Below are 20,127 nucleotides of genomic sequence, written 5' to 3'. Positions count from 1 at the left end.
TACAAAATCCATTCAGAGTCCCTATTGTTCACCACTAGACCAGTACAATGTTGGATTGACAGGGCAGGGGATCCTTATTCCCCACTAGAAGCGATGGAAAGTGGGGACCAGGTCTCACCACTTCAAGGATGGCAGACAGGATGAAGGAGATGTTGACATGAGTGGGGATGCTGAAATTGGTGACTGGACGGAAGGCCTTTCTGTCAAACACTGCTTGAAAGGCAGCAGGATCCACCCCATGCTGGCTGAGTCCTGAGCAATTGATGGTGAAAGTGTCACCTCTTCCTGTAGAGAGCAGAGACCCTGTGAGAGAAGGCCTCTGTTGCCAGGCTGGAGCCTCTCTGCAGAGAGAGAAAACACGGGACACACTGGGAGAAGCAGGTGAGCCCTCCTTCCTGGGCCAAGACTTCCCAAGGCCATAGCCCTTCCTGCCAGGGCTGGAGCGGATGGGCTGGTCTGATAGGCAAATGGTGGAAATTGATGTGGAGAGCTGAGTCAGTACGTATTCTCATTCTCGTTGTTCATCTTCATGCAAAACCTGCCCAAATCTATTTACAAACTCATCCTTAATGTATTGGCAGCCGCTTCAATAAAGCCTATGGTGTACCCATCATAATACTCTTGGGTCCACCTAGTAGTACCACTCAGCACTGCCCTAGAACTTGTAGTCAAGATCACTTAGAAATCTGCTCTAATGATTTCTCATCTTCATTTTCAGGGACTTCTGTTTATCTAAGACAAGAGCTGATTTATCAAGAAGATAAGAGAGATAAACAACTGCACTTACTAGGTAGATATGGGAGACATATAGTAGGTATTCTGAAAGCTTACCTTGGTGCTTTATGCTTATTTTGCCCTTCTCAGATTTAGTGACCTCAGATATCTTAGGATTTATTTCCAGCACTGGGATCATGAGGCGATATCACTGAGCATAAACCATATGCCAGTCATGTAGTGAGCCCTATGTGGGTGTTCTCTCCTGGCCATGGCCAGGGAGCCATCTCAGTACCTGAGCAGAATCTTTGCCCCATTCCCATTTTTGTGTTATCTTTTTCTCTGCCTGCTCCTGTCTATCTCCATCTCTTTCCATAACATTTAAGGTATGTACCCAGACTGGGAACAAATATTCCCTCATGGAGGCAAAGTATCCACTTTCTTCTACCTCAGATTTATTCCCACCCTCTCTTGGTATTTTACTTACTCCTTCAGGGCTACTCTTTTCATAGACGCCATATCAAAGGAAATAGAGACAAGGAGGGTAGGATGAGGGTGTGGTGGAAGAGGCACTGGAGGACAATGAAAATGTAGAATTGGAGAGGTGGTGAAATGGGACAGTTTGGTAGATCCCTATGCAGTCAGGGAGAGAGGAGAGCTGTGTGTCCTGAGCAGTGGAATGTCTTTCTATTTGTCACCAAAAGGAAATCAAAACACTGACATTATGGAAGAACTATTTAACATGTTAATTCTAATGTCCTTCAAGTGCCAGAAGGAAGTTCCTAGATATCCTTCAGAACCACACTCTGGTCTTCCCTGTTCTTGCCCCATCTTACCTTGAAGCAGGAGGCTGTTAGTGAAGCACAAGAGGATTCCCCTCCTAGCAGGCCACCCCCCTTCCATCCTCCTCTTCTGGACTCTTCTCTGGGGACTCACCAGGAGCCCCTAAACCCTGGGGCTTAAAGGAGCTCGGACCACACCTTGGTTCCTGGTTTTGAATACTGCTCATGACAGGTGACCACACCCTGGTGAGAGGCTGTGGCCAGAGAGGTCACAGCAGAGTGTCCTGCTTTAGCCCTGTCCAGGTATGCTTTCCGGGCTCCAGGAAGGGAGAAAGTTGGGCCAAGATTAAGGGAGAAGCATCCTGTTTGGAAGCTCTGTGCTGAGATCAATAACAAAATAGCTCACTTTAATGAGAGAGCGTGTGCTGGGGAAATATGAATTATTATTTTTCTAAGGCCAAGGAATCTGCAGATTTGGAAAGGTAACAATATGTAGTGATTTGGTTATGTATTCATTCAGAATAATTGCAAATGCCAAATTATAAATCTTGATTCATAGCTTCATTATCTACTGTTTATATTTTTCCAACATTCCCCAGCTAGATTTCCTCTCTCCAGTCTTTCTGCCTCCCTAATTCATTCTCCCCCAGACTAATGTTCTCCATACAATTTTTTACTCTATGCATTGATTACATGATAATTAGACGTCACAAAACAGGTAGCAGATCTGTTTTTAACATCTTTATGTTGTCAATAGTGTTATACATTATTATAAACTAGTCATCTCAGCTAGCATAAATATTAATGGCCTGTGGCAATGTTATGTCGTATGTCACATCTCTGTAGAAAAACACAATCGGACCAAATGAGTGAATTGGGGCGTTGTTATATTAAGTATCTTAGCTACATTTCCAGAAAGTTGGAAATTTCTCCTTGCAGAAAGGGTGAAGAGTAAGACCTAGAGTACAAAAGAAACTTTGTTTAGAATGGAAGATCATGACAGCCCAAAATAGAAACTGCTAAGGCAGGCAGGAATGACTTAGGGGCCCAAAGTGGGAAATTACAGGACAGAAGGCTGAAATATCTTTTGTTTAAAGTTTGAAATATCTGCAGTCCTTCAGCCCCACCAGCTCTGTAAGTCATTTCTTCCCTTCTTTGGAAACTTGGCCAAAGGATTGGGCCATCATGTCATGTAGGACCAAAGTACTACTGTGTCCACATGGACACACCCATGGGGCACCGGACTCTGGGACTGGCCAAGAGTGAAGGGCTTTCAAGGGACGCTTGAGTTCCACAGGTAGGCTAGGCTCCCAGACCTTGGATCTAGGAAAAGAGGGTTAACTTCAAGCCCTGGTGAAAGTGGCTGAAGATAGTTGACATATATCTTGTTTTTATCAAAGTTGGCTGAAAAACGGAACCTAAGTCCCAATTGGACTTAGAAGTAGATATAGCTGCCAGGAAGTGGAGGTGATAGAGGCAGGAGAAATAAAGCAGTAAGGCACAGGTTTGCTTCCGACCAGGGGAGTCAGAGTTTCAACTCTGGGATCTGGAAATCTTAGGAGCTATTTTTCCTGCTGCTGCTGCTGCAGGTAGTAACTAACATATTGAGTACTTTACTGTATGCCAGGCGTTGTATACCTCATTTTATGTAGTTCCCCAACAATCCTACAATGCAGATATTGGATAGGAGTATGTAGAAAAAAGAAATGGAGCCAAGTAAATAGAGAGATGGCAATTGGACCTTGTATTTTCTGATCATAATTTAAAACATAATAAATTTAAGGCAAAATAAATTTTGTCATTAACCGCAAGAATCAAACACCCACAATCTATTGATCATCTTTTTTTAAAAAACATCTTTATTGGAGTATAACTGCTTTACAATGTTGTATTAGTTTCTGCTGTATAACTAAGTGAATCAGCTATATGTATACATATATCCCCATATCCCCTCCCTCTTGCACCTCCCTCCCACCCACCCTATCCCACCCCTCTAGGTGATCAAAAAGCACCAAGCTGATCTCCCTGTGCTATACAGCTGCTTCCCACTAGCTGTCTATTTTACATCTGGTAGTGTATATATGTCAGTGCTAATCTCTCACTTCGTCCCAGCTTACCCTTCCCCCTCCCTGTGTCCTCAAGTCCATTCTCTACATGTGCGTCTTATTCCTGTCCTGCCCCTAGGTTCATCGAACCTTTTTTTAGATCCCATATATATGTGTTAGCATACGGTATTTGTTTTTCTCTTTCTGACTTACTTCACTCTGTATGACAGACTCTAGGTCCATTCACCTCACTACAAATAACTCAATTTCGTTTCTTTTAATGTCTGAGTAATATTCCATTGTATATATGTGCCACATCTTCTTTATCCGTTCATCTTTCGATGAACACTTAGGTTGTTTCCATGTCCTGGCTATTGTAAATACTGCTGCAATGAACATTGGGGTACATGTCTCTTTTTGAATTATGGTTTTCTCAGAGTATATACCCAGTAGTAGGATTGCTGGGTCATATGGTAGTTCTATTTTTAGTTTTTTAAGGAACCACCGTACTGTTCTCCATAGTGGCTGTATCAATTTACATTCCCACCAACAGTGCAAGAGGGTTCCCTTTTCTCCACACCCTCTCCAGCATTTGTTGTTTATAGATTTTCTGATGATACCCATTCCAACTGGTGTAAGGTGATACCTCATTGTAGTTTTGATTTGCATTTCTCTAATAATTAGTGATGTTGAGCAGCTTTTCATGTGCCTCTTGGCCATATGTATGTCTTCTTTGGAGAAATGTCTGTTTAGGTCTTCTGCCCATTTTTGGATTGGGTTGTTTTTTTAATATTGAGCTGCATGAGCTGTTTATATATTTTGGAGATTAATCCTTTGTCAGTTGATTCGTTTGCAAATATTTTCTCCCATTCTGAGGGTTGTCTTTTCGTCTTGTTTGTAGTTTCCTTTGCTTTGCAAAAGCTTTGAAGTTTCATTAGGTCCCATTTGTTTATTTTTGTTTTTATTTCCATTACTCTAGGAGGTGGGTCAAAAAAGATCTTGCTGTGATTTATGTCAAAGAGTGTTCTTCCTGTGTTTTTCTCTAAGTGTTTTATAGAGTCTGGCCTTACATTTAGGTCTTTAATACATTTTGAGTTTATTTTTGTGTATGGTGTTAGGGAGTGTTCTAACTTCATTGTTTTACATGTAGCTGTCCAGTTTTCCCAGCACCACTTATTGAAGAGGCTGTCTTTTCTCCATTGTATATTCTTGCCTCCTTTGTCAAAGATAAGGTGACCTTATGTGCATGGGTTTATCTCTGGCCTTTCTATCCTGTTCCATTGATCTACATTTGTTTTTGTGCCAGTACCATACTATTTTGATTACTGTAGCTTTGTAGTATAGTCTGAAGTCAGGGAGCCTGATTCCTCCAGCTCAGTTTTTCTCCCTCAAGATTGCTTTGGCTATTTGGGGTCTTTTGTGTTTCCATACAAGTTGTAAAATTCTTGTTCTAGTTCTGTGAAAAATGTCATTGGTAATTTGATGGGGATTGCATTGAACCTGTAGATTGCTTTGCTATCATTTATTGAGTTTGTGCCATGTGCTCTATACTGTGTTATGTACTTTACGTACAGTGTTCATATCCTCACAACTGCTTTGAGAGGTCAGCACTATTACTCCCAATTTTACAGATTAGAAAACTGAGGTATAGAGAGGTAAAAAAAATCTAAATCTTGCTCAGTGCCCATCCAGGTGGATATTGGTAGAATCTAGATTCAAACCCAGGTCAGTCTAGTTCCATTGTTCTTTCCTTGCTCTTTTCATTACTCTATAGCTGGGGAGTCTTGTGGACTAGATTATTAGACCCCTAGGTTTCCACAAATGAAATCCCTGGGCCTAGACAACGTTTGGCTCCAAAGGTAAACAGTAGGGACGGGAGCTGTAGTTTTGCAAGTCAGATACCAGCACCTTTCACCTTAGCTTATTCCAAAGGGGATCACACTACACGGCCCTCTGGTGGCCCCATTCGTCTGGGATCCTGAGGGATCAGATTTGGGAATATAGCTGTAACCTGGCAAGGGCAGAATTAGCTGGTAGAGGGAGGAGGGTAAGTGAAGGCCATTCTTTTGCAGCCCTGATGGATGGCAATCACATACAGAGGCCATTGGCCAGGGCTAAGGATCCAGGAGCATGGAGGCAGCCAAAACATCCAAACTGCAGGGTGAGTCACTAGCTGAGTCAGGTTGGCTATGGTGCCTGGAACAGAAAGAGGGAGGGTCCTGGGACTCCTCAGAGGCACCTGGGAAAAGAGACCAAGACAACCACTCAGCTGTGGCTGCCACTTTAACAGGCTTGAATTCTCTTGAAGTGTGACAACCCCATACTTATCACTTCACTTTTCTCCACTTCATTTTTCTCATCTAAAAAATGAGAGGATTGTGTTAGAAAGTCTATAATTCTTTATGTCTAGTGCCTCCCACCTAGATGTCGATTTTGCACTCTAGGTGTCAGTCTGCATGATGAAAAGATGCTCTCTAGAGTATCACATTGGGCTTTCTAGTTTCTATAAGGCTATAAATGGTTTTTTAAATCCATGTTTTAAAAATAATTTAATCTGGGACTTCCCTGGTGGCGCAGTGGTTAAGAACCTGCCTGCCAATGCAGGGGACACAGGTTCGAGCCCTGGTCCGGGAAGATTTCACATGCTGTGGAGAACTAAGCCTGTGCGCCACAACTACTGAGCCTGCGCTCTAGAGCCCGCGAGCCACAACTACTGAGCCCGTGTGCCACAAATACTGAAGCCCACACGCCCAGAGTCCGCGCTCCAAAACAAGAGAAGCCACTGCAATGAGAAGCCTGTGCACCGCAACAAAGAGTAGCCCCCGCTCGCCGCAACTAGAGAAAGCCTGCGTGCAGCAACGAAGACCCAATGCAGCCAAAAATAAATAAATAAGTTAATTAATTTAAAAAAACCAATTTAATCTGTGTTATTGGCTCCATTTCACAATTGAAAACATTTAAACTTGTAAGGTTAAGCCACTTGTACAAGTAATGGAATCAAATTAGGGCTGCCAGATCCCAAAGTCTCTATACTATGCTATTTTTTTCCCTGCTATATAGAAGAACGAGTGCCAATTGATAATTAAATAAGAGAGTTTATCAAAGGGAGAATCATAAATTGGAGAGGAGGAAAAGGATAAGCTTGAAATGAATTCCGTGACTTCATATCCTAGAATGGGTCTTCAGGAAGAGGAGAGAGAGGCAAAGACAATAATGAGATAATACACTTTAATCCTGGGTTAATATGGAACCAAAAAAATATGTAGAGAATGTGGAGAAGTACTGCTTATAATGGTTTAGAGAAAAAGAAAGTGAACAAAAATGTGTGCAAGGACCAAAGGGTAGCAGTGCAGATGAGTGGGCGGCGAGGAGCTGTTGGCAGAGACAGGCCATCAAATGCAAGATGGCCCAGGCTGGACCAGCTGCCTATCTGCAAATTTTCCTAAAGAGGTCATAAATTACCTTGCAAAGCACTTTCAAAGCTTTGCCACCTAACAAGAGGAAAGTCATTAGCAAAAAGTGTGCTTATCATATGATTCTGTTATAGATGGAATAGAAAGACAGCTACCACATTTATTACTTTTCTGGGAGCTCTCTGATTTCAAAGGTTCTGTATGATTATCCAGTGTGTGTTAAGATCACATGTTCAGATTTTGATTTTGGAAAAAATAAAATCACTATAATTATATCATGCCTTCTTTTACTGAAAGGAGATTTAGTGTCTTAATCCATATGTCAAAAAAGATAAAGTGCATATTTACTATTCAAATAAAACATAAAGCTATTTAATGGAAAAAAATGTGAAGAAAATAAGTAGAGAAATATGTACCATGAAGATCGGTGGAAAGAACAAAATGATGCAAATGGACCTCACATAATTTTAGAACCTCTTGAAATCTGGGTAAGTGAGCTACTCAGCAAAGTCAAGGATGAATCTCCAGGTGAGGTGACTGTCTCAGGATAGGGCATAGGAGTGGAACATCCAAAAGTATCTGGCAATAGATATCAGCAGCAAAAAGCTAAATCCATAGAGAATACAAAGGAAAGAGGGATTGCCCAGATCAGATTTGGGGAAATATATACTCCAGAAAGCAGTGGAGGAAGTACAGGTAGTGGATTTGGGTGTTATGACTTATGACGAAGGTGGGAGGGAGGGGTGAGGAGTAGAAAAGACTGAGGGAGGGAGTAAAAGGAAATTGAAAAGAAAGTTTGTCTTAGGGACCCTGATCAGAGACTTGCTCTTCCCTGTTTTAATTCTCCTATAGTGTTAGCCGATGAAGACTTGAAGTGGGGGCTTCCCTGGTGGTTCAGTGGCCGACTCCGTGCTCCCAATGCAGGGGGCCCGGGTTCAATCCCTGGTCAGGGAACTAGATCCCACATGCCGCAACTGAAGAGTCCACATGCCTCAACTAAAGATCTGCATGCCTCAACTAAAATCCCGCATGCCGCAATGAAGATCCCACATGCCGCAATGAAAACCCGGTGCAGCCAAATAAATAAATAAATATTAAAAAAAAAAAAAGAGACTTGAAGTGGATTGATATCTCAATATGGGACTCCTGGAGAACCTGTCTGTTTCATCCTCAGTCTGGAGGGTCGTGTGGCAGAGGCTGAGTCCCGTGTCTTAAGCCAGCTTCCTCGGTTCAAATTGCAGCGCTGTCACCTGACTAGCTGTGGAAACTTGGGAGACAGCTCAGTGGCCATCACTGCACTTCTCTGTGCTTCATTTTCTCATTTATTTCATTTCATGTATTTGAATATATAAAATGGGGATAATAATACAAAACCACAGTTTTAAAACCTAAAGGGCTTTGAAAACCAAATTATTTTTCATAAATTATTTGGTGGCAAAGCCTGACCTGAACAGTTGTGAGTCTGTACGTAGTTTCATTTTTGCTACCGAGTGTGAATATTCATAGATTTCACTGCAGAAATATTAATTGTGTTTGATTACAGGGTGCTACTCCATAGCTGACTTGGGGTGTTAGTAACATATAGTACATGCATGATTGTTACCTTTTTAAAATCTGAAAAAATCCACATTTGGCTCCAAGGTATGTGTGGATCTATAGTTCCTGCTTCACAGGGTTACCATAAGGATTAAATGTGCTTATTCATATAAAGCACTTAGAAAAGTGCCTGTCACATATTAATAACTTAATAAATGTTGGTTATTATTATACCTATACTGTGTCCTTTCTAAAGACCCACTTTGTAGAAAGCTGTGAGTTGAAGAACTGCCAAAATAATAACAGATATCCAAAATAATAACAGACATGCTCATTTATTTAGGTGAATGTCAGGGCTCCTGATTTAAGCTTAGCTAGATCTTCGACATGCCTGGAGGGCTGGTGGTGGTGAAGGGAGTGTTTGACAAGGTTCTAGAAACCGAAGAGCCGAAGACCTTCCTGAAATTAAAAAAAAAAAAAAAAAAAAAAAAAAGCAGAGAAAAAGGAGTATTAAGGGGCACAAGTTTAATTGGAAGACCAGCAGCCTGAGTGAAAGGAGCCATTCAGAGTATAGCAGTGTATGTCTGCCTCAGTATGCCCAGATTCCCATGGACTTCTGCCTGAGGGACTGCAAGGAAAGAGCAAGTTACAGCTGGTCCTGGTGACTCAGCATCCAGTGGGAACATCTGCGCTGTGGGTTCAGCCTTTCAGTGGCCTGGGCTCTGAGAGGGCAGAAGCTCCTGCAGCGAACATTGGGATGGGACCTCAGGCCCACACCACCAGCAGCAGCACTTCTAGTGGACATTGGCAGCCTTGCCACCCTTTGGTGACCTTGCCACCAGTGACCAGAGGAAGCCAAAGGAGTTTGAGGAAGAGCAGTGGAGAGGAGGAACCAAGGAAATATACTTTAGTGAACAGTATTGTGACTTTCTTTTTACTCCTAGCCTGTTATAACCTGGGAAATTTAGGCTTCAGATAGACAGTAGTAGAATAAACTAAAGAAAGGAAAAGAAATGGTTGCTAAAAATGAAAGATTGTGTTCAAGTTGTAATTAAGGTGCTCTCGAATCTGTGCTTTTCTGAACCTGGTGTCCAGCAAGTCATGCCACAGCTCTGGTGTACGGTGATACAGTGGGGTCTCCACTTCCCCCAAGAAGCTATTGAAAATAATGGGCCAAGAGACAAAAGACTTTCAAAATGATAAGGCAAGTGCCAGGAAGGGGAATTTTCCAGTTCATATGGGGGCATTTGTGTTACTCCCAAGTAAAGCAGATGCCATTTTCAAACGTGCTCTCCTTGGCCCAGTGTTCTTTTCTTAGCATGATTAGGGACGGATCAACTCTAATTGCAACACAGACAGCAGAATTCGGGATTATGTTAACACTCAGTGTTTAATGATGAATGAGTCATATGTCAGGCTGTGACAAAAGGCTTCACTCTTTAAACAAGAGATGCCTCGTTCTGGCACATTATTAATTTCTGAAGCTTGAATCTGGGATAACTGGATTTAGGAGGTTAACCCTTATTTCATTATAATTTCTTGTAATAGATTTTGGCCTCTTCTCTCCCCTCTCCCCACTTTCACATGTTGTCTAATAGACTTAAAAAACAAACACACAAACAAGAAAATCCTTCTTACTTTGGTAATAAGAAGTTTCTGCAAGAAGACCCTCAACCTCAAGGGTTTTGAAACTATAATATACTGCAGAGAAGAGCCAGTGCTTTCCGCAAAGGGGTTTATTGGAGGAGATTCGATCAAGGAAGTATTCCAAGAACCTGAATCCTGAGGAGCCAGGCAGGCAGGACTCGTGGGAGGGCTGAGGGGAGCTGATGGCGTGCAGGAGCAAGGACCTGCCTCAGGAGAGCTTAGGAGACCATTCAGGTCTGGTCTGAAACTGAACAGAAGGGCTGGGTTGAAAACAAGGTGGTTGCCAGGGCTGTAAGGTGGGATTTGGACAGGGATGAGAGCCTGGCTGGTTCCTGGAGGCAAGAGAAGCTCTTGCCTGGAGCTTGCAGGTGGGCATCTGCCTAGGTGTCCCAGAGGATGATGACCGTGACGACGGAGGGGGCCGGGAAGAGCAGGCAGAGGCGGAAGAGCAGGGTGTCCGTCATGTGGCTGAGCTGCAGCCACAGGCTGACTGAGTGCTGCTTCTGAGCCTCGTCTTCCTGCTGGGCCCTTGCTGACCCAGGGCACCCATTTAGCTCTGCCTCTCTGGGACCTGGCACCTTCCCCACCAACTCCACGGGCTCCTTCACACCCGCGGAGAGACAGAGACTCGGCTGTGGGCTGCCAAGGTCAGCTGGGGGGTTGTGGGGGCAGGAAGGAGGCGGGAGCAGAGAAGGGGAGGTGATGGGAGAGGACGCGTGGGCAGTGCTGATTTCCCTCCCCAGGCAGGTGGGCAGGGCTGAAGCCCAGGCCCGTGTTTCCCTTCTGGGGCGCAGCGGGGCAGCGTTTCCTTGGGCTGGTGCAGTGTAGAAGCAGGGAACGGAGCCAGCGAGGCCTGGGTGGAGGCTGGGTGGTGGCCAGGTGCAGCAGGTAGGTGATGAAGATGGTCTCCAGCAGGCGGAGCACCATCAGTGACAGACACAGGGCAAAGTAGACACCTGGAGGGAAGTTGGGCCTGCCTGAGGGCCAGAGGCACCAGCCAGGGACTTCTTGTTTCCTCTGTTCCTGGAGGGCCCATTTGCAGGATCTCTTTTTACTCTGACCTGGTTTCATTGGTCCCTCTCTCCACTCCACCCCCCACCTTGCTTTTCTTCTCCTGATGGAGGGAGGGGCCATACTGATGAGAGGGGGTGCCACTAGCAGGGAGTAAGTCATTCAACGTCATGAGCAGGAAGACGTTGTAGCCCAGCAGGAGTGTCATCTTGAATGGGGCATAGCTCTCGCTTTCTGCCGGCAGGTAGAAGCTGAGGACGTCGATGGCTATCAGAAAGCTACTGGGCACCAGGAGGCTTATGACTCTGGGCAGCAGAGGCTGGGCCTGCGCCTGATGGTCACCTGGTGGGGAGGAGAGAGGGAGGCAACTGAGGAGAAGCCTGGGAGGCTGCCAAGCCAGTTAAAAGCAAGAGTTGAGATTTGCTCTTTACTTTCTAGTAAGGAAACATTACCTCAAGTCCCTTTCTCTGTCTTGCCTCTCCAGCAAAGCCATCTTAATCACCACACTGCCTTTCCATGGTTTGATTCTACCATGCTGCTTACCATTGAAATGTATCTCATTCCTTCTTGGCCCAAAGTTCAACTTTCTCCACCTAAATTTTTATTACTACCAATGTGCTCTTAGCAGAATCGAGGGACCAGATTCTTAGGTATTGTGGGCATTGTATTTCTGCTTGCTTTCCTCATCAAGGTCTAATCTCTAGTGACTTTGCTGGTGGACATTTAAAACCAGGGGGAGGGAAAACAAGACAGAGCAGACATTTTGGGGTCACCAGGATTTGGAATCATAATATCCCTAAGACAGTGTTTCATAACTTTTCCACCACCTCTTTTAAAAAATAAATATAAAAATTCCTGCCCTCCAAAAAGTTCTGATAGCCCTGGCAGGGGGCGGAGGTTCATGCTCACTATAAATCACTGCCCATGGGAGCTTTGTTTCTTCCTCGGGGAGGAGCCATTCAATCAATATTTACTGAGTGCCAGGTACTGTTTTAGGTACTGGAGATTTATCAGTGAGAAAAGTGATAACAATTTCTGTCCCCGTGGAGCTTATTTTCTCGTGGGAGAGCTTACATTCTGGTGGAGGACATAAGCTATGCATCTAAGGAGAAGATCTCATCCAGGGCCCCTGAGCTCACATAGAAGATGATTTGGTCATACTCACTGGTGCCCACAGTCATCTTCATCATTCTTTGATGGATACCCTGAAGTACCCATTCCCCCTTGCTCCAAACGACGTTCTGTGATGTTTTCAAAATCTCCTGCACGTCCTGCTCCATGCCCAACACCATGTTCTGCACTGCAAAGGAGATCCAGGCAACTCAGCTTCCCCCAGCGCTCCCAACCCCTTTGCCCACACTGTTGGATTCCTTACCACTTAGCTTTCACACCCCTTTCGGTGAGATTCCCTCACTGTTCCCAGCTTTCTGTCCTCTTCTTCCCAAACCCTTTCTCTAGCTCTCAACATGTGAGCCTCACTCACCTGTGTAGATGAAAGAGCTGGAGGTGAGGGTGCAGTTCTGTTCATCAAAGGGGAAGTAGAAGATGTCCAGGTTGCAGATGCTGGTCACCTGCATTGGTTTACTGTATTCGATGTGATCGTCACTGCTGACGTAGGCCATATCCATGCTGTGTGTGAGAAGGACAGGGAGGTGAGTGCTGTGGGTTCCCCATCAGACTTGGCCTTCTTCCTCTCTCAGGTCACCCATTCCTGTGCTCCAGCCCCACTCATCTGACCTCCCCCTTCCACCTATTGCCATGTTTTGGGGGTTTCAGACGCTGCTCCTTTCTAAGGTGAGTCTTTGCGTGGCCCCTATTGGTTACTCATGCTCTTCCCTGGAGATATGGTCTCCTTCTTGCTTTTTTCAGCCCCGATACTCACAACTCCTCGATGAAGATATCTGGAAGCCACAGGTTCTCAGCTGCCACGCTCAGCTTCCTGATGCCCCCACATTCCACTGGGTTCCACCTAAGGAATGGATTGTACCACATCTAGAGGAAACCGTGGTGTGGGACAAACAGGGGGTGGGAACTGGTCTTAGTCTTCCTCTGTCTCTTGCACTTTACATCCCTTTTTTTACTCATTTCTTTACTCTCCCACCCTCTCTCTGGTGACAGCTGTCACAATGTCACTGACAAAGTTTTACTTGCTTCCACTTCTCCCTCAGTGGTCTCAAGGGAGACCTTGAGCTTGGCTTTGGATTCCCCGGGTTGGAGCCACTTAAGTATTAGCTTCCATGACCTTGGTTTATGCCACTTGCTCCCTGAGCCCCATCTCTGCCCTCCTTGAACCGGCAGAATAATCAGGAAGTTTTATGTTTTCATTATTGGCTGGTTCTGTATGAATTTGTCTAATTTGTGGGTATTCTCAGCTTTATCCATTTTAATCTGTGAAGTTGGACCCTGGAGTGGAAAAAGAGAGGTACCATAACAAAGGGGAAACTGAGTCTATCTTACCACATTTAGCCACAGGAATGATGTCATCAGTTGAAGATGTGCATCCTGGAAAAACAATTTTCATCCAGGATCATTAATTTTATGAAGTCAGGTCCAGTGCCACCCCCCACCTCTTACTCATTTCCAAGGCTGTTCTGTGTGGCAATTATGATATTTTTCATAAGCCACTAAAAATGGTAGGTCATATAATCCAGGGTACATGAGAAATGTAAGTGAAAGCACCAGTATGAGAGTCCATTGGGATCATGTTTCTTGTGGCGTATTCCCAAAAAGGGAGAGCTTTTACCTGCAATGATGTCACTGTAGCATTCCCTGTCATTCCTCCCTACCCCATAGACTGAGCTTTTAATTTTACAAAATCCAGTCAGGGAACCCACTGCTCACCACTAGACCATTACAGAGTTGGGTCAGGACTTACTACTTCCAGGTTGGCAGACAGGGTGAAGGAGATGTGGACATGAGTGGGGATGCTGAAGTTGGTGACTGGACGGAAGGCCTTCCTGTCAAACACTGCTTGGAAGGCAGCAGGATCCACCCCATGCTGGTCGAATCCTGAGCAAGTGATGATGAAATTATCTCCTCTTCCTGTAGAGAGCAGAGACTGTGAAAGGAGTGCCAGCACTGGGGTCTGGGAAGTGTTTCTGCACAGAGAGACAGCAGGGGTCATGGGAGAAATGTCTGGACTCCTCCTTCCTGGACCAGGGAGCTTGGGCTGGGCTGGTATGCAAATGGTGGAAGTTGATGAGGTGAGCTGAGTCAGGGCTCCATCCTCAATTCCACTATCTCTCTCTCTATGCAAAACTTGTCTAAATGCGTATGCAAACTCAGTCCTGACCACCACTTTTTAGTGTCCTGTTGTGTTCTTAACAATCTCACCACAAACCTTTGTCCTTGAGCCGTTTGGGTGAATGTCAGTGACAGATTTTGCAATCACAGTTCTCCTCCTCACTATATGAACAGGGCATAGATGGTCATGAATTAATGATGAGGGAAATAATCAGGTAGGTAGTGAGCAATCTGTGGGACCTTAAGGAAAGAACTCCTTAAAGAAGGAACTCAGTTTTCAGTTTAATGGTATATATCGTGTCCTTGCTTTGTGCTGTAATTGTTCTCTTCTAAAACTCAGGACTCATCACCACTGAGACTATCTTAAAAAGAGTTCCTTGATACCCATCTTATACCCAAACCTTTTCTTGTCATACTTTGTGGGGCAGAAACAGAGAATGTATGTGCCCACAGAGAAGATGTGGTAACATCTTCTGGTCGAGTCTGTTTTTATCTGTCTCTGATGTTGTCCTATCCTTGATGTTGTCCTATCCCTCATTGCTTATTCTCAATAATGAACAAGAAATTACTCTAGACTGGGAAAATTGTACTGAAAAAGTTTCCCTCTTTCACAACAGATCTTCTCTTCTACCTCCTTCCCCTTGGCATCTTTCTTTTCATTTGCTTAAGGGAACTGAGAAAGAATTTTCTTCTTCTCAATGTCAGTCGATACCCAGAAACTGTGGGGTAGATTATATGCCTGGAAAGAGAATGACATGGGGAAAGGGAAGAGGCCCATAGATGTATGGGGAGTGGAGAAATAGATGAACAGAGGCGTCAACTAACTGTTTAGGACCCTAGAAAGAGCTACAAAGCTGTCAGTGTCGTGAGTTTCCATTTTTACCAAAATGAACACCCAGTCATTGACTGTCTAGAAATAAAAATTAGCCTGGTTTCCCTGTTTCCCAGAAGTTATATGGATGCTGTGCTCTTGCTCTTGTCCCATCTTACCTTGAAGCAGCAGGTGGAGAATGAGGCAGAGGAGGAATCCTTCCCCATGGAGCCAACCTCTTTCCATCTTCCTCTCCTTGGCTCTTCTCTGGGGACTTAGTGATGATGTTGACCTTAAAAGACCATAGGCCACACCTCAAGCCTTAGCTTTGAATAACTCAGGTGTCAGGTAGCGTTAGCCGTCTCTCTAACGAGCACCCCCAGTGACAACAGAATATCATGGAGGACTACCCCACCCCATGCCCTAACGAGACCTGAACCTGGTCTCCAAAAGTAATCTGACAAATCAGTTTGGAGAGGAGGAAGAAAAAACATTTGGTCACTGGAGCAGTGCTAATGGCTTCCTCATACTTTAGAGTCACTCTGGCATATAATGCACCATAGGAAAGGCACAAAATGACTCTATTGCCTTCAAGTGGCACACGTACTTATTTTAACCCTGCTGCCATCTTTCAAAAAAATTGCAGAGGGCGGGGGTCTCCTTTTATATAATCAACTTCAGACTCTGAGGTTTTAAATATGACTTCTGTACTGGCGAGTCTTAACTTTTTATTTTTTGCGTGTGTCAAAAGCAATTTGGACCCAGGTATACTGGAGGAGGGGGTGGGGTGGAGGGGAGATCACAGAGTTTTCAGTAGAAGTTGCTTTATGGGGTCATGACCAATCAGCCTGCAAATTCATGTTGTTTTTGGCCCTGCTAGTGTTTTTAGGAAATTAGTTAGTTGTCAACATTTTAAAAATTGGGAGATTTCATGTAAAAACTGTTTCTGGCTTTATTTGAAAAATAAGATCAAGCAGTACTGGGCTCACATTTCTGCTTGACAACAATGCTTTCTGCCAAAGCTAAGAAGTGGTTAAGCCCTTTGGATGCAGAATATTTGTCTCTAGATCATCACAGTTTCTGTCACCAACTATTGTCTTATTCCTGACCAGCTCCCCTCATTTATGTTACCTGCTTGGCCTTGGTTGGTGTTTAAGTTTGCCTTTGAGTGTTAAGATTAATTTTCTTGTTTGATTCTTAAAGGGCCTTAAGAAGTAATTTCAAAATACCGTGCCGTGCCTAGGTGATCATGGGTCTTGTCAGATTTAGAACGTGCAGATATTTGGTTCCTGGTGGAAACCAGACATATGGGAAAGTGGGCCAGAGTCATCAGTTGTTTAACCTGTTTTATTCTAGAATGATTTCTGTTAGGGAAGGCCCCAGGAAGTGTCATCAGTGGCTAGGAAAGCCAAGAGAGAGGTTGCTTCAGTGAAGAAGCTTTTCAGACTAGTTGGTATGAGACAGTAAGAAAGGTCTAAGGCCAAATCCTGTTTCTATTAGAATCATGTCACCCTCTCTCTGCCTCAGTTTCCTCCTCTCTAAGATTGAGACGATAAGACCTGTCACGCAGGAGTTTTATGTGGTTGGAGGTAATATTTGTACGTTGCCTGTCCCATCCTAAGCAGCTAATGAATTGGAGCAGCAATAATATTAAAAATGGCAGTAAGAGTAGTTGTTATTGTTATCCTCACTCTCTCAAGGTCGTTCAGGTTGCTTCAGCTGAATGGAATCTTCTGGACTTAGAATGTCTGAGTAGACGGAATTAACCCCAGTTCCCATGAGCAGAAAAGTGTTTTCTCTCAGCTTCACTCAGCTGCATACTGACAAGGACCCTCCCTCCACTCTCCTTAGCACCACTCTTCATCTTTTGAGAATTCTTTCCCCTTCAGGAAGTTTATTTATTTATTTTTTCTTTTCTAAAAGATTCCTTTGGATCAGCATTTCTCAAAGCATTTTCTGCAGAACCCTAGTTCTACAGGATGTTCAATGCTTTTCTGAAAAACTTTTTTTCATTGTTCAAGTTCACATAAGTCTGAGAAATGCTGAATTATACAAGCAGAAACAGGGCTTCCTTGGTGGCGCAGTGGTTAAGAATCTGCCTGCCAATGCAGGGGACACGGGTTCGAGCCCTGGTCCGGGAAGATCCCACATGCCGCGGAGCAACTAAGCCTGTGTGCCACAACTACTGAGCCTGTGCTCTAGAGCCTGCGAGCCACAACTACTGAAGCCTGCGTGCCACAGCTACTGAAGCCCACGTGCCTAGAGCCTGTGCTCTGCAGCAAGAGAAGCCACTGCAATGAGAGGCCCGTGCACTGCAACGGAGAGTAGCCCCCGCTCGCCGCAACTAGAGAAAGCCCGCGCACAGCAACGAAGACCCAACGCAGCCAAAAATAAATAAATAAAATAAATAAATTTATTTAAAAAAATCAAGGAAAAACAGGTTTTATTACTGTAGGATTTCTCAGAGTATTTAACTAAAATGTTAATGTGATTTGAATATCATGTATATAATTTCCCAAATGTAGTTGACTTTTGGAAATTTCTTTTTCTCAGAATATCTTGCAGGACTAGCACTCCACGGATATTTTTGTGAAACACTGCTTTAGGTAAATAGCGTAAATCTAGAAGAAAGAAAACCTGAAAATTTTGTCTTAGACTTGCTACAGATAGAGTATAGAATGCTGCAGCATATGCATAAATAAATCAAGAAATTTAAAAAATATGGCTTCCCTGGAGGCGCAGTGGTTAAGAATCTGCCTGCCAATGTAGGGGACAGGGGTTCGAGCCCTGGTCCGGGAAGATCCCACATGCCGTGGAGCAACTAAGCCTGTGCGCCACAACTACTGAGCCTGCGCTCTAGAGCCCGCGAGCCACAACTACTGAAGTCCGCGAGCCACAGCTACTGAAGCCTGCGCGTCTAGAGCCGGTGCTCCGCAACGAGAAGCCACTGCAATGACAAGCCCGCGCACTGCAACAAAGAGTAGCCCCCGCTTGCTGCAACTAGAGAAAACTCGTGCGCAGCAACGAAGACCCAACGCAGCCAAAAATAATAAATAAATTTAAAAAGAAATTTAAAAAATAAACGAGGTAAGTGCTTTTTCTTTAGATAAGTATTTTAAACCTGAATTTTGATTAGAACTGTAAGAACCCACAAACAAATAAAAGGTAAATAGATACCAATTTCAAGCTGTTTCTGAATTCCTGAGCAATATAAACTTAGACTGCCTCAAGGAGGAATCTTTTTTTTCTTTCTTTTCCTTTAGATCAATGGCTTACCAGCTGCCGGCCATATGTTATCCACCTAGATCTAATTTTAAGATGAGAGTTTAAAAACATTCTTTGGTATTGTTACCTCTCAAATATGCTCAGACAGTAACATTTTAGTAGAAGGGCAATGTTGATTTTTCTCATTGGTGGTCTTGCAATCAATAATGTATATAATTTGTGTTTCAACAGTGTATAGTTTTTTCTCATGGAATTCAATAAGTGAATTATTTTGAGTGAAAAATACACACAGCCTGCATCAGTTTTAAATTTTTCTGGACTGACATTCATGCCAGAAAGGTTATCACCAATGTAGACCAAAGTTGTTTATCTCTTCTTCTGATCAAAAGCCCGTATTTATAAAGCAACACACCTGAGAAGCTCTGGGGGATGACTGGGAGCGACCACTTTTCCAATTTGTCTAGGCCTGTTCTAGTGAGAAGCCTCCATCTTGGCTGGACTATTGGTTCTGTCTTCTCCGGCTTAGTGGGATCCTGTTGCCTCTTGTCTGTGACCTGACAGGTACCCAGTCAATACTTCACAACGTGGGAAAATCCCTCATGCACGTTTTACCATTAGAGATGTTAGACATACTGCATTCTTTTGTTCACTTGAGTAAGTAATCCTTAATTGTCATTCTGGGAGGAGTAAAATCCCAAGGCCTGTCTATAAATTGTGATGCTTGTTATTTGAGCTGAGTAGATTTAGATGATTGTTCTGGGTGGAGGGAACAGCTAGAGTAAAAACGTGGAAATTACAGTGTTATCAGGACCTCATATTTGAGTAGGAGAGTGACAGGAAATGAAACTGTAGTATAACGTGGGTCCAGATCACAGGTCTTGTATACCAAGCTCAAGTTTGGTTTAATTTCATAGCCCAGTGTTTCCCAAACTTGAATAAGTCTCAGACCTCTTTTAAGGGAAACAATTCTCCTAAACCCCTGATGTTGACCTAAATTATTTATATTATAATATTACTTAAATATGTATATTCATAAAACCATGTATAAAGTCCTTATATCCTTTATAGTTCTCATAGCACTATAAAATTAAAATAAATTTACAAATTATTACATACAAGACTACAGAATCAACACAACACTAATTTAATGTAGTGCATAATATTGTTTTATTAAAATTAGATAATTGATGTCATTTTCCCCCTCTTTATAATACAGAGCTAGCTTTTGGAACACCTATCTGTTATTTTGTTGAGCCAATTTGATAGTGCATCTCAATATAAGAGTTCGTAAACTTTTTTTTTTTTTTTAAAGATTGATTGATTGATTGATTGATTGCTATGTTGGGTCTTCGTTTCTGTGCTAGGGCTTTCTCTAGTTGCGGCAAGCGGGGGCCACTCTTCATCGTGGTGTGCGGGCCTCTCACCATTGTGGCCTCTCTTGTTGCGGAGCACAGGTTCCAGATGCACAGGCTCAGTAGCTGTGGCTCACAGGCCTAGTTGCTCTGCGGCATATGGGATCTTCCCAGACCAGGGCTCGAACCCGTGTCCCCTGCATTAGCAGGCAGATTCTCAACCACTGCGCCACCAGGGAAGCCCTGTAAACATTTTTTGAAAAGCAATTCTTCATTTCATTCTAACTACTACCCCTACTGCTAATGAACTTAGGAGGTTATTACTGCAAAGGTGGGGAGTGTGTAATT

The 20,127-nt window shown here is 43.7% G+C and overlaps 4 protein-coding genes across 4 annotated transcripts in view; 2 read left to right on the top strand and 2 right to left on the bottom strand.

Annotated features, from left to right (window-relative positions):
- The window catches only part of LOC309659611 (uncharacterized protein), a gene marked incomplete at its 5' end in the record, with an annotated part of 33,191 nt that extends 32,278 nt beyond the window's left edge, over positions 1-913 (bottom strand). The window contains 2 exon segments of the mRNA XM_082459469.1: positions 47-490; positions 905-913. Coding sequence (XP_082315595.1) covers positions 47-490; positions 905-913 — 453 coding nt within the window.
- The window catches only part of LOC309659824 (cytochrome P450 2J6-like), a 167,945-nt gene that overhangs the window by 21,874 nt on the left and 125,944 nt on the right, over positions 1-20,127 (top strand). The window lies entirely within an intron of this gene.
- Positions 1-20,127, top strand: part of ABCC5 (ATP binding cassette subfamily C member 5) — a 191,097-nt gene that overhangs the window by 76,152 nt on the left and 94,818 nt on the right. The window lies entirely within an intron of this gene.
- On the bottom strand, positions 8,559-18,255 carry LOC309659610 (5-hydroxytryptamine receptor 3C-like). Its single transcript, XM_082459468.1, is given in 10 exon segments — positions 8,559-10,739; positions 10,852-11,093; positions 11,274-11,283; positions 11,285-11,464; positions 11,467-11,600; positions 12,314-12,448; positions 12,632-12,777; positions 13,031-13,140; positions 13,606-13,650; positions 14,024-18,255. Coding segments are annotated over 10 exon segments (1,473 nt in total). The 5' UTR covers positions 14,273-18,255; the 3' UTR covers positions 8,559-10,517.

This window comes from Balaenoptera physalus (assembly GCF_965194825.1).
Source record: "Balaenoptera physalus genome assembly, chromosome: 4".
Lineage (NCBI taxonomy): Eukaryota > Metazoa > Chordata > Mammalia > Artiodactyla > Balaenopteridae > Balaenoptera > Balaenoptera physalus.
Note: the sequence above shows the minus strand (reverse complement) of the source record. Positions and strands in the feature narration are given on the sequence as shown.